The sequence below is a fragment of the Marmota monax genome, unplaced genomic scaffold (assembly GCF_021218885.2).
Source record: "Marmota monax isolate L192 unplaced genomic scaffold, Marmota_monax_Labrador192_F-V1.1 WCK01_AAM20220418_F8-fsc00028, whole genome shotgun sequence".
Lineage (NCBI taxonomy): Eukaryota > Metazoa > Chordata > Mammalia > Rodentia > Sciuridae > Marmota > Marmota monax.
This window is the reverse complement of record NW_026694779.1, coordinates 13,884,631-13,898,259: the sequence shown is the minus strand read 5'-3', so window position 1 is coordinate 13,898,259 and position 13,629 is coordinate 13,884,631. Positions and strand designations below refer to the sequence as shown.

Here is a 13,629-nt window from a genome sequence, read left to right as displayed (position 1 = left end):
TTATATGCATGCCCCACTACATCCTCTCTTTAGGCAGAAAAAGGAGGGGGAAGATAGAAAGACCAGTTCTTTTTGTAAATCTCTGTCCTGTTTCTAGGCACACCGGCTGAGAGGGGAGGGGAGGGTGCAGAGAGTTCCCTGTGCCTTGGTTGTCTTCAGCCCAACAATTCTTCATGTCTTTGGAAGGCACATTTTGGATCCTTCACCAAGAAATAAGGTGGACAGGAGAGTGAGCCCTTAGGTATGCAAGACATCGTAATTGCATTTACATATGATATGTAATTATCATATATTATACATAATTATATGTATAAATAACATGTATTTATGGTTGGGCATGAAGCTCAGTGACAGAGCACTTGCCAACATGCATGAGATCCTTGGTTTGTCCCCAGTACCACAAAAAGAAAATATAAGTTATTTATTAATACTTTCATAGATAATTTGCCCTTCCTCCACAGTACTCTGGAATTATAACTAAAAAAAAAAAAAAGTCAGCAAGTCAGCAAGGATTTTACCTTTCCATGGAAAAACAAGAAAAAAAAATAAGAGAACGTGGCAGATTTTTTAAAAGATATGTGTATTCAATTTACAGAATTTATCCTATATCCGAATGGATCTTCAAGTTGTTAAGATAGCTATTAAGATAATTTTCATTTATGAAATGTGGATGATCATTATTTTTAGTATCATTTTATTGATTTGTAAAATTCATTTCTTTAATTGATGAAAGATAAATCCAGTGGCTAATCATGTAGACTTTGAAATTACTCAAGTCTGAAAGTCCTATGATACCTGTATCATACAGTATCTGCACTCATCCATTTTCCATATTGGAAATCCCAATGAAGTATTATCTTGGCCTGCTTAGCTTGCCATAATAAGATATAGCAGACTGGCCAGGAGAAGTATTCCATAATCCCAGCGACTCATGACGCTAAGGCAAGGGGATCCTAAGTTGGAAACCAGCCTGGGAAACTTAGCAAGACCCTGTCTCAAAGTGACATAAAAAGGACTGGCCACATAGCTGTGTGGTAGAGTGCTTGCCTAGCATACGTTCAATCCTCAGTACCCGCCCCCCCCCCAGACTGGGTGATTTGACAACAGAAATTTATTTCTCTACCATTCTGGAGGCAGAAAGTCTGAGAGTAGGGTGCCAGAAGTGTTGGGTTGGGGAAAGGATTATCCCAGCTCACAGATGGCTACCTCACCTTTTGTCCTCAATTGGTAGAAACACGCAGGTTCTCTGTTGCATGTTCTCATAAGGGTGCCAATACCATCATGTCAGCCCCACCCTCGTGAATGGACTAAAACTAATGACTGTCTGAAGTCCCATCGCCAAATGCTGCCACGTTTGAGGTCATGGCCTCAGCATGTGAATCTGGGGGTAATACAAGCATTTAGTTTGCAACATGTGTTGTTATGGGGTTAGGATGAAGTGAGGCCCAGGATCCTAGAAGATTCAGTTCTTTCAGGGGTTAAACTACTCCTAGGTTTGGGCAAATGCCCGGTCACTAACTAAGACTTTGAAGTCTGGAACCTCAGGGGAAATCTCTGGAAACTAAGCAATTGGCTCACAAGAACACACCCAGGGAGGCTGACTTGAACTACCTGCGACAATCTCATCATCGAACTCCAGGCCATGAGCAGAGAAGGGCTTTTACATGTCAAGTGGATGAAAATGGATACTCAAAAGAATATTTTGCAACATCTAAAGATGATATAAAATTCAAGTCTCAGTGTCCCCAGGTGAGATTTATTGGAACACAGCCACTCACGTTCCTCCACATGTGGTCAGTGTTGCCCACCTGCTCCAGCGGCAGAGTTGAGACTAAAATACTTACTGTTTGGCCTTTACAGGAAAAAGTTTGCCAGGCCCTAATCTACCAACAAAGCTGGCCAATGACTTCTTTTACCTATTCCTAAGTCCAAATCCTAGCTAAAAATGTATTTTAAAAGGTGCAGCGCCGCATCCATCAACATAGAAGAAATGGAGCCAGAGACAGACCTGTATAAAAACTTGCAGAAATTGGTTTATGGGTTGTCCACTTCAAGTTTTCTAATGCCTGGGGGCTGGGGTTGAGGCTCAGAGGTAGAGCGCTCGCCTAGCACATGCAAGGCCCTGGGTTTGATCCTCAGCACCACATAAAAATAAATAAGTGAAATAAAGGTATTGTGTCCAACTACAACTAAAGAAAAAAAAAAGTTTTCCAATGTTTGACTGTTCCAGGGAAAAACTGAGAAACCTCAGTAAGAGAACCTCAGTAAGAGAACCTCAGTAAGCTGCTCATGTTTACAACCCTTGGGACGTTCAGCCTTTATCAGATATGATCTGAGGTCCTAGAATTGGGCCAATCTAGATCAAGAATCACCTTAAGCCTCCTCCTTGATTGACACTTATCCCTCCCATCAAAAGAGAAGGGAGGACAGGAGCTAGCTTGGTGCCTTTTCTCGAATTCAGCACTTTGCAGTGAACATTGGTGACACTCTTCTTATCAGGCCACTTCCCTTATGATGGTTTTTGTTTTGTCCCCCTTCCACCCAAAGGTGATTTTAAAGGATGTGGACTCGCTTCTCTATGTGGACACTGACGTCCTCTTTCTGAGACCTGTCGATGACATCTGGAAGCTTCTGCGGCAGTTCAACTCCACCCAGCTGGCAGCCATGGCCCCAGAGCATGAAATCCCCAAGATCGGCTGGTATAGCCGCTTTGCTCGCCACCCTTTCTATGGCTCTGCGGGAATTAATTCAGGGGTCATGCTGATGAATCTAACTCGGATAAGAAGTACCCAGTTCAAGGTAAGAGTGCTTTGGAATTTCTTTTACAGATTGGGAGTTGTCAATCGTGACATGCCTGGGTCGTCCATGCGCTGATTCAGGGAATGTGGCAGGTGGCCTGCAGGTACGGATGGACGATGGACGTCCCTAGAGGAAAGGGTTTAATCTGGAAAGTTATAGGGTATTTGTTTATTTGGGGAAAGCCCAGATGGCTATGGAATGTGTCGCTTTTACAGTTCCCGCCCAGGGATAAGCTGTGGCACTTCTGAACTCTGCATATCCAAGGCTTCCAAAGCCATGCAAAAAAATTTGGGGATCACTCTAGCCACATGTTGACAGGAGTATGCAGAGATAGTGATGCAGGGGTGTTTGTGGTCTCATATTTTATCCTAGGAGAGAACTGGAAACCACCTAAATAAATCAGAAAAAAGAACCAGTAAAAACAATTATCCTCAGATTAAAAAGAAAGTTAATTATGGCTGGCGTAGAGCTCAGCGGTGGTGGTAGGGCCCTGGCCTAGACTGCACAAGGCTCTGTGACTGGTCCCCAGCCTTGAAAAACATTTAAAAAGGATAGGTTAGTGTATAAGTGAGACAAATAAGATCTCTAAAAAGAACCAAGTGAGAAAAACCTACATGTAGCAAGTGTATCATGGCACTGTAGTGTGCTCATGTTGATGGCTTAGAAGTTTCCAGAACACCTAGACTGTTAACTGTTCATTGTGGATGCTTCTGGGGAAACTGGGAATGAGATTTGGAGGAGGAGAGTGAAAGAAATATTCTTACTTTTTGAATTTTTATCTCTATGTACTAACTAAATATATAATATGTCACATTTAAGAGTCAATAATCGTTTAAGATACTACAATTTTGCTATCTGTGTTTTGCTTCTGTACTTCAGAGATGAGAAATAAGCCTAAGAAATAGGTTCAGTGTCAGGCATGGGTTTCAGAATTAGAAGCGGCAGGTCCGCCGTCCAGCTCCAGGTCAGTCGGCATCCGTGTCTACCAGGAAGCCCACACCCTGCAGCCCTGATTTTGCTTTGTCCCAGGCCTGAGGCTAGCAGCAGCCCTCTGTGCTCTGTCCTGAGAGGGAAAGAAAAGCAGTCCCTCCCCTGCTTCTCAGTGGACACGGTCCCCTGGCTCCGCCTCAGCTGCTCTGATGGTGTCCTCTCTTCCAGAACAGCATGACTCCGACAGGCCTGGCTTGGGAGGACATGCTGTACCCGCTGTACCAGGCATACAGGAACGCCATCACGTGGGGGGACCAGGACTTGTTAAATATCATCTTTTACTTCAACCCAGGTAGGTCCTCGTTCACAAAGGTCGTGTGTGGGGAGAGGAGGGACGCCCACCTGGCTCCACAGAGACACCCCGGGTCTGGCTGCTGTTGACTGGGCCCGAGTGGGGCAGAGGGGCTGTGTCCCCGCTCCTGCCCTTCCATCTGCCCCCTGGGTGTCCGGTGGAAGAGGAACCTCAGCTCCATCACAAAAGACCAGATGTTGAGGTCTCCAGCTCGGGCCTCCGTTTTGAGGGACTGTCTTTGCGACTCTGCGTCACTACTCTTCCAAGAAGTCAGTCAGATAAGATGCACAGGTCGAAATGGCAATGGGGTGTATGCCCATGTGTGGCTACAAGTACGTGACATAAACTTGCTGCCCACCTTCCTCTACTGAGGCATCCAAAGGGTCCTCACGGTTGCCTTCCCAGAAACCCTCATAGCCCATTGCAGACTATTTGAGGACGAGATTGGTGAGTAAATGCTCTTCAAAGGCCATCGAAAGGAGCTTCACAATTAGACATGAGTCCCCTGTCTTTAGTGGTCGCGGAACCAGCTGAGTTTAATGGCTTCCCTACTCGTACCTAGATCCCCTGAGTAAAAATATCATAAAGTGATTTTGAAGCTGCTTCCGAATCCTGGTTCCAGGCAGGTGAAGTAAGTCACCAAGTTTTAGATCCCCTCTGAGTGCACTGCCTGTTCCTTGTTGGCCGACTTTGATCTTGTTTCACACTCCACCCCGGAGCCTCTAACTGGAATCCAGCAATGTCCCTCCCACTGTCCGTTTCCCTCCATTTACATGGTCTGTGAGCACCGTGTGTGACCCGGACCAACGACATTTGAAAACAGGATGTGTCACCTTTACCCCTAGGAAGGAGAGAGGGAGGCTATGTGGGCTGCGACTCTGGAAATACACATTCATGTGCCGGTCGCTTGGGTTGCTGTGGATGAAGCAGCCACATAAACCCATGGTCCACCTAGAGTGCCATTGTTATTAGCGTCTCTTGTAGCCAGTGACACGGCTTTTTAAAATGTGTTTGAAACTCATTAGGTAAAAATGTTTTAGAACTCTTGCTATAATTAGATAGTAAAAAGCTGTGGGGATGTAATTGCAATGCTGGGTAATAAACTGGCTCAAGAGGAGTCGGCCCAAGCCCATGGGGCCCTGCAGGTGGCTCCTCCCACAGGACCCTGGGGCGGGCGGCTCCTTCCAGGGAGGAAGACTGAGCTCACACCCTGAAAGGGGAGTTTAAGTCAGGAGCAGAGTTCTGTGGAGTCTGAAAATCTGACATGAACCCAAAGAGAACTCTCTAGAAAGAGATACGGAGCCGACTGCACGGAGGCAGGCTAAGCGAGGGGGAGACTCGATAAGTCTGGGGGCTCTCACAACAGGTGGGTCAGGCCACACAGGCTCCATGGGATGGCTGCAGGAAGGCCTGGTGGGCTCTGCCGTCTTGGCCTCTCCCCCTGCCTGTCTGGCTGCTTGCTGTCTCCCCCACACCTTGGTTTGCCCAAGGCCCATTTTGGTGGCCAGGTCAGCACGATCATAGGAGTCCACTAGCTAAAATGATGGCTTTCTTATGTTTCCAATTCAAGACAGACAGACAGACACTGACCTCGCTTGGCTATGAAGACCCCCCTCAGTCCAGTCAATAGCACCGGCCATGCAGCCATGTGACATTTCCCTCTCAAAGTGATCACTTAGATCTTCTTCTTCTTCTGGGGCCATTTCTAGAAAAGTGGGCTGTGGGCAGGGAAGAAAATGACCCCAACCAGGTACAGATGACTAGGTGGAGCACCCAGCCAGAGGGGCAGCAGGAGAGCTCTGCCAAAGGGGGCAGAAGGGCGGGCACCCTGTGACCGTCAGACGCTAATGTGAGCTGAGTGCACGACCCGAGGGAGGCAGGAGGGGCCATTGTCACAGGGACAGCTCTCCCCAGTGGCCTTATTTAAGCCTTGCTCTCCTCCTGCCAGGATGGATGTGCAGTCCCCAGAAACAGCTAGCATCGGGTGGCAGTGAGGGCCGCACTCTGGGGTTGACACAGCCGATGGCTTCACAGCAGGACCGTTCAGGGAAACGATGGCAAACTCAGCGTGGGGCGTCTGGGAAGTTCACGAGCCCTGAGACAGAGCACGAGAGAGAAGAGTGGGAGGTGCCAGGTCTGTGACAAGGGGTGGTCTCCACTTTGTGTCCTTCCTGTTGCAAGGCTCAGCACCTTCAGGGAAGTTGGTCTTCAGAGTTGGGGTTGAATTAATGGAAGTGAGAGAAAGGAGGGGAGGGGCAGGGCCAATGGAGGGAAAGAGGGCACAACCAGGAACAGGAGAGAAGCAGGAGGAAGGACAGCCATCATGTGGCGGACGAGGCACAAGCTCCACCTCATTCATTCATCCAGGGTTATTTTTTGAGAACTTACTGGGCGCCCGCCACTGGGTAGGTGCTGGGATGTAGCATCAGAGAGCAGAAGCGCAGGTCCTGCTGTCATGGAACTTGCCTGTTACTGGGAGAAGAAGACTCCCAAAGAGTCCCCTGTCCTTCGGAACCACTGAGATCTGATGGTGACATGAAGGAACAAATGAGGCGCTAAGGAGAGGCCGCTGGGCTGGAAGGGGGAGGGCCCCCTAGATTGCATAATAAGAAACATCTTCTTGGAAGAAGGTGCATTCTAGAAGAAAAGAGGAGACTGGGAGAGCTGAGTTCCAGGAAAGGGCTTCACAAAAATGAACGCTGGGACAGTGCAGCCAGCAGCCTGGCCTGTTGGCACGGTGGCTCTCAGTGACCATGTTGCCATGAGGTAGAAGGGGTCGGGTGTGAACAGAAAGGAACCGGAATGTGAGGAGCAGCCGACCCACAGGGCTTTGCCCTGGCTGAGCCCTGGAGGCCAGTGTGGGCCTGGGAGCCCAGGGTCTCACGCGCACAGAAGTTCACGAGCTTCTTCACATAAAACTGAGAGAGAGATACAAAGACCAAGGGCTCCAGATAGGTTGGCTTTGAAAGGACTTTTGGTATGTGACAGAGGTTGGAGCTTTTGGGGGTCTGGGATTTTAAAGTCATGCGTGGTGTTATTCCTTCAGCAGTGAGTAAGTCCACCTGAGCTGTCTGTTTTAAACATCAGACTTTGACAGCCCTGAGAACCAGGCCTACAATAGACCCATTTCAGAGCAGGTTATTGATCATGTGCTAAGTAACTACCCTAGTGCGCTCCGGGGTTGGCTAGCTGATCTGCAGGGGGTTCCACCCTCAGCCCTCTCCATGACACTGCCTTAGCCCCCTCTGTCTTTCCGTCCCCGACAAAATGGGGATCTCACAGTGTAAACCCTGCAAGGTGGAGCTGTAAATAAAGGACACATCTGTCACCCTTAACTGCCACAATGGATTTCCCTCTGTTTCTAGTGACTTGAGAGGAATTTCTCTTCTGCCACTGCATGCAGTCCTCGTGCCCTGCCCTCCCTGTGGCTCCTGCTAAACCAGTCGGGCCGTCTCCTGTGAGCTTAACTCTGGAGCCCAAGAGCAAAACAGTAGCCAAGGCTGGTTCACCTGCACTGCTCAGTCCCCAGCCCAGATGGCCGGAGCTGCCCTCCTTCCTGCCTGCATCAGCGCCACCTCCACAGGATGAGCTTCTTCCTCTCCTCTCGAAAGAACAAACTCATTCTCTTTTGCTTCACAAACTAGAATGGAAGTTAATTACTTGCATCCTTACATAGGTTTCTATGTTTTGAATATTTTAGGCCAGAGCAAAATTACTTTTTTCAAAGTGATTTTTATTGGTACGTTATAATCATACATCTTAGGGGGTGCATGACGTCACATTTGTACCTTCAGGTAACATGATTTCATCAATGTCATGCCCTGCTTGCTCTAGTCTACTGATCCTATTTTTATTGGTATTTAATTAGCATTATAATTTTATTTATATATATTCATATATGAATTATAATTATATATAAAGGCTGCATTCATTGTGGTTCATTTGTACATAGATATAGCATAATTTGGTAGATTTTGCCCCAACTATGTAACAGGAAGGGTTATATGCAAAGCATGAAGTGGCCCCTGTTGCACGTCCTTCCCAGACCTTCCCCTCTCCCCTCCTCTCCGTCCCTTCTTGGGCTCTATCTGTCTCCCTTCTGTTTCCCTGAGATGTCTTTCTTTATCCTTTCTCTCTGCCCGCCTCTATAGCTTCCATGTCTGTGGCAAAACGTTCATCAACCCTTGACTTCCTGGGTCTGGCTTATTTCCCTTCGCATGATGTTGTCCGGTTCCATTCATTTGCTGGCAAATGTCACAGTTTCATTCTTCTTTGTGGCCGAGTAAAACTCCGTTGGGTATCTATCCCACATTTTCCTCATCCATTCTTCTGTTGACGGACATCTGGGCTGGTTCCACTTGGCTGCTGGGAATGGCACAGGGCAATGTATTCCTGAGACAACTTTTTTCCTTTTGCCTGCTCCATTTGAAGAGCTCACCTTTACCCCAGGAAAACTAAGATCATTTGTCTTTTCTAAAACACAGTCTGAGCTGGGTGTGGTGGCACACACCTGTAGTCCCAGCTACCTGGGAGGCTAAGGGAGGAGGATTGCAAGTTTGAGGTGAGACTCAGCAACTTAGCGAAACCCTGTCTCAAAAGTAAAAGACCTGGAGATGCAGCTCAGTGGTAGCACACTTGCCTACCATCGGTGAGTCCCTGGGTTCAATGGCCAGTACTGCAAATATACACACACTCACTGATTTTCAAGCATTTTCCCTCCATCTTGTCCTCTGCGACTGTTCTTCCAAGTCTCTGTTGTTGGCTGTGAGAATTCCATCCTTACCTCACCTCCTGGGGATGAGCTCTCCCTCCAGGACTACTGAAAGCACCATTCATCTCGCTCCTACTGTGCACCATCTCCAAGAGCACAAAGCCCCAGGGGCAGGAGCAACCCCTTATCACGCACCAACCTGGTTCCCCGCAGCAGAGCACAGAACAAAGCCGGCGTGGACTGTGCGCTCAGTATGTTTTGCGTTGTTCTGGGAGATTCTGCAGGGTGTGAAGATGCGAATTGAATTCTGTCTGGAATCCCGTTTCCTATTTGAGATCCTACAGCCGAGATTCTTAGCTGGTCTTTATGAGATTTATAAATCCCTGAACTTGTAAGCAAATGTTCTTTATGAGCCTATATACGTTCCCAGTTGTATTTTTCCAAAGTCAGGGTGTACAGCTTTCATTGGATTCTCAGACAGATCTGCGACCTATAAAATGTTAAGAATGACTGGCCACCTGCGTGTCCAGGAGCAATTGAAATAGGTATTTATCACAGGTGGACTCTGTTCGAAAGTAGTCCTGGCTCGTTCAGTTGAAGTACTCTGGTTTCCCCTTCTAGTAACCTAACGCCCACCACCTCACCATGACGCTGACGGTGGTGACAGGTAGTGTCGCTGCTTGTGTTCTGCTTCTTAGTGCCAGCCCCTATTCCCAGCACGGGTCTAACACCCTCCACCTCCCATCAGGTGGTGTCTGTGCTTCTCCCCACTTTACAGAGGATGAAACTGAAGCACGGAAAGGCCATGTGGCGTGTTTGGATTGACTCCACCAGTGGTGGAGCCCTGTGTTCCAACCCTGCAGAGGTTGAGTGCAGAGCCGGTTCCCAGCCACTCTGCTGTCAGGTCACAGCCAACAGGGGGGATTCAGGCCTCAACTGAGGCCAAGTGTCTCAATAACACCAAGGTTAGAGAGCCAGCAGGGGGTAGAAGCCAATTTGAACCAACATCTGTCCGACTCCCAAGCCGTGGCCATTTCTACTTCCTGCCACGTAGCGCCCCTTACTGGGTCCAGGCCTCTTCAGAGGCCACTGTGGGAGAAAGGTGTCCTTGTGCACGAGGTCCTAAGGCGCTTGCCAGAAGCGAAAGCCTCACCAGTGCTAAGCTCCCAGAAGGCAGGGCTGGACTTGCCCAGGATCTGCTTTGTTCCCAGCACGCACAGCGGGCACTCAGCAGATGTTATTGATTCAGTCAATGGATTGATAAAAGCAGAGATGGGTTCTAGACCGATCCGTGAAGCTGGGAACCTTAGCAGGTTCGATTCAAATGCCCACGCAGGTGTCCTGTGTGGCTGATGCAGACCATCGAGTCACGGAGGAAGTCGCTGGGCACCGCTGGGCTTCTCGTCCCTCCGGTCCTCACATCCAGCCTTGCAGTAAACGCAGAAAGACCCCACAGGGGACAGAGATGTGGGTTCAGATCTAGGGATTGTGACTTGAAGGTGGCCACCTCACTCGCGGACTGTGAACCTGCAGTGTGGGGGTAAGGGGGGGACAAGCGAGGGGGAATGGGGTGCTCCGGGAAGAGGAGAGCGGGTGCTATGTGCCATGAGGCGTTTGGGAGGGTCCTGATGCCTCTGGCCAGTCAAACACCAAGCTGCAGAAATATACATGGTCTGTATGAGGCAGGGGGGTGCTGGTCCTTGGTTCTCTGGTGTCCATACTGGAGCCTTCTGTAAGTAATCTGTTTTGGGGGGGTGGGTCCTGGGGATGGAACTCAGGGGCACTCCACCACTGAGCCACATCTCAGCCCTATTTTGTATTTTATTTAGAGACAGGGTCTCACTGAGTTGCTTAGGGCCTCGCTAAGTTGCTAAGGCTGACTTTGACCCTCCTGCCTCAGCCTCCCAAGCCACTGGGATCACAAGCGTGCACCACCGTGCCTCTTAAAGGTGGTCCTCTCCGTGAGGAGGGAGGCCATCGGCCCGGGAAGAAGCACGTCCACCAGGGTTGATTGGCTGTAGCCCTTCCTTGGGCTCACAGGGCCCTCCTCACCCTCAGTGATGCCTTTGCAGAGAGCTGTGATCTGATCCTACTGCTCGGGCCTCAGCCTGACAGGCCTCAGGCCCAGGAGCTGGCAGCTCAGGCTCAGGAACTTACTGCCATTCGCATAGTAACTGCAGTCAGCAAGGGGGAGTCTTCCGTGTCCAGTAGGATTAGAGGGGCAGTCTCAGTGTCGGCACTCCAGCTCTTGTGGGGGCTCTCGTGTTCACTGTAGGACATGACAGCATCCCTGTCCCCTATAGGATGCTTAGAGCACCCGAGCAGATGCCAGTAGAAGCCTCCCCGTACCTAATGGTGGCAAGACCCTGTTGGGGAAGAGTCTTCCAAAGGTGAACCAGCATGCTTCAGAGATGCACACTCACACGCGTGTGCACACACAGAGCACTGTGCACATGCTCGTCCTGGGGGAGGCTTTGGAGATGCACACTCACACACATGTGCACACACAGAGATGGTGCACATGCTCGTCCTGGGGAAGGGCTTCATCTAAAGAGGAATCCCGGCCTCCATCCAGAGTGGGTCTGTCCATTTCACAAAATCTTTCCTAGGAGTTGGTTCTAGGGCTGGGAATGGAGCTCAGGGGAAGAGCACCTGCTGAGTAAGCATGCGGCCCTGTTCTAACCCCAGCACCACCCCCAGAAATGAGTTGATCAAGCTGCCAACAGTACTGAGTACTGCTGTGTGCTTGACCCTCTGCTAAACATTTTCCATGTATTTAAAAAAATTCAGTTGTCAAAATCAGAGGGATAAACTGCTGGGCACGGTGACTCATGCCTGTAATCCCAGGCATGGGATTACGGGAGGCTGAGACAGGAGAATCTCGAGTTGAAAGCCAGCCTCGGCAAAATCGAGGCACTAAGCAACTCAGTGAGACCCTGTCTCTAAATAAAATACAGAATAGGGCTGGGGAGGTGGCTCAGTGGTCAAGAGCCCCTGAGTTCAATCCCTGGTACAGAGAAAAGAAAAAAAATCAGAGGGAAGCCCTGCTATTTCCACTCTGCAGATGCGGAGTTCAAGGACATGGGTGACTGGGACTTGGGCCAGGCTGTCTGGTGCCCTGACTTGACTTCCTTTGTTTTGGATGAAACTCTTATCGTCGTTAGTGGGTGTGACTTCAGTTCATCATCTCAGGATGTTGTCAGGTTTGCTGAAATTTGGTCTGAGTCGCAGTCGCCCTCGTGCCTGTTGAAATGGCGCCGGCTGACCGGCGGGCCTGAGCCTGTGGCTTGCCCCTGTCTCCGCAGAGCGCCTCTACCTGTTCCCCTGCCAGTGGAACTACCGGCCGGATCACTGCATGTACGGGAGCAACTGCCGAGAGGCTGAGCGCGAGGGCGTGTCGGTCCTGCACGGCAACCGGGGCGTCTACCACGACGACAAGCAGCCCACCTTCAAGGCGCTCTACGAGGCCATGCGGGACGTAAGTGGCACTGCTGAGCCCGCGTGCGCACGCCGCCTGGGGCGCCTTGGTCGCCAGGCCCTTCGCAGTGCAGATATTCCCAGAGCCTGGGGTTTCACCAGTTCCCCCCGCCCCCCAGCCACCACATCACCAAATCCCCTTGTCCCCAGGACCATAACTGCGTCTGCTCCTGACTTGATATTTCCACCTAAGTCTCTCATCCTTTCTGACTTAAATTCACTTTGGGAGGAAGTCTCATATCAAAAGAGAACTCCTGTGCCCTTTGCCCTGGGAGGGGTCCCAGGATAGGGTAGAGACGACCCAGGAGAAATAAGATGGCACTACCCGGTTCCAGTCCAGTGTTTCCTGTCTGCCAGCTCTAAGCCCTGGAGCAGTCGGGAGCCCAGGGGGACGGTTAGGACAAAGAGCTGAAGGGAGGTGGCAGCAGGCCCGTGTTCACCCACCTGCAACAGTGCGAGAGGGGCTTGTCGTTTCCCACCAAAGGGCCCAGGGCCAGGGTCGGGGGGTGCCACAGAGGTGGCAGGAGCCTTCCCACTGCCAGGGAGCCCCAGACAGAGGCTTTTACACCTCGTGGACCCACCAGCCAGGGATGGAGGGAGGAAAGGAGAAGCAGGTCAGAGTGGAAAGGCACGGAGCCAACGTGGAGAGAAGTGGCAGAGCCACCGCCCCTGGTAAGGTGGCCTCCATGGTTTGAGTGTTTGCATGGATGGCCCAGGGCGGAGGCCTGACCACTGCAGAGCCAAAGGGGTGGCTCACGCCTGTGATCCCTGCTACTCAGGAGGCTGAGGAAGGAGGACCACAAGTTGGAGGCCAGCCTAGGCAACTTAGCAAGATCATTAGCAAGATCCTGTTTCAAAGTAAAAGTGGTACAATCCTCAGTACCTTAAAAAAAAAAAAAAAAAATTCACCTGTGCTGCTGTGGCACCAAAGCAGCCAGAGAGTGAACAGGTGAATGGCTGTCCCCACATCCCGATGAGATCATTCAGTAGTGCTGAAATTTGAACTTCATATGGTTTCCTCCTGAATCACCAGGCTCAGGCCTGAGCCACCCGGCTGGCACAGAGATGACCACTTGTGAGAGAGACTGCGAGTTCACAAAGTCTATAGTCTCTCTAGTCCCCCTTCCCGAAGCCTGCCCACCCTAACAGGCCTCTTAGAGACTTCTTAAAGGCCCAGGATTTCACAAACAGGCTTGGCAGGAGTGCGGCAGGACATGGCGACACACCGTGTGTCTGTGACAGGGCATTTTAGCTGACACCACCGGAGAACTCCAAGGGGAGCCCCAGGCCTGGCCCCTCGTGCAGCCAGAGCTTGGCACACACCTGGGCCACACCTGGGCCACTGCCCACCTGCATTCCC

The 13,629-nt window shown here is 50.4% G+C and overlaps 1 protein-coding gene across 1 annotated transcript in view; it reads left to right on the top strand.

Moving 5' to 3' along the window:
• Positions 1-13,629, top strand: part of Gxylt2 (glucoside xylosyltransferase 2) — a 67,980-nt gene that overhangs the window by 50,173 nt on the left and 4,178 nt on the right. Inside the window, exons 4-6 of the mRNA XM_046425706.2 lie at positions 2,548-2,799; positions 3,958-4,081; positions 12,098-12,270. Of these exons, the coding sequence (XP_046281662.1) occupies positions 2,548-2,799; positions 3,958-4,081; positions 12,098-12,270 (549 nt within the window). The remainder of the gene's footprint in view (positions 1-2,547; positions 2,800-3,957; positions 4,082-12,097; positions 12,271-13,629) is intronic.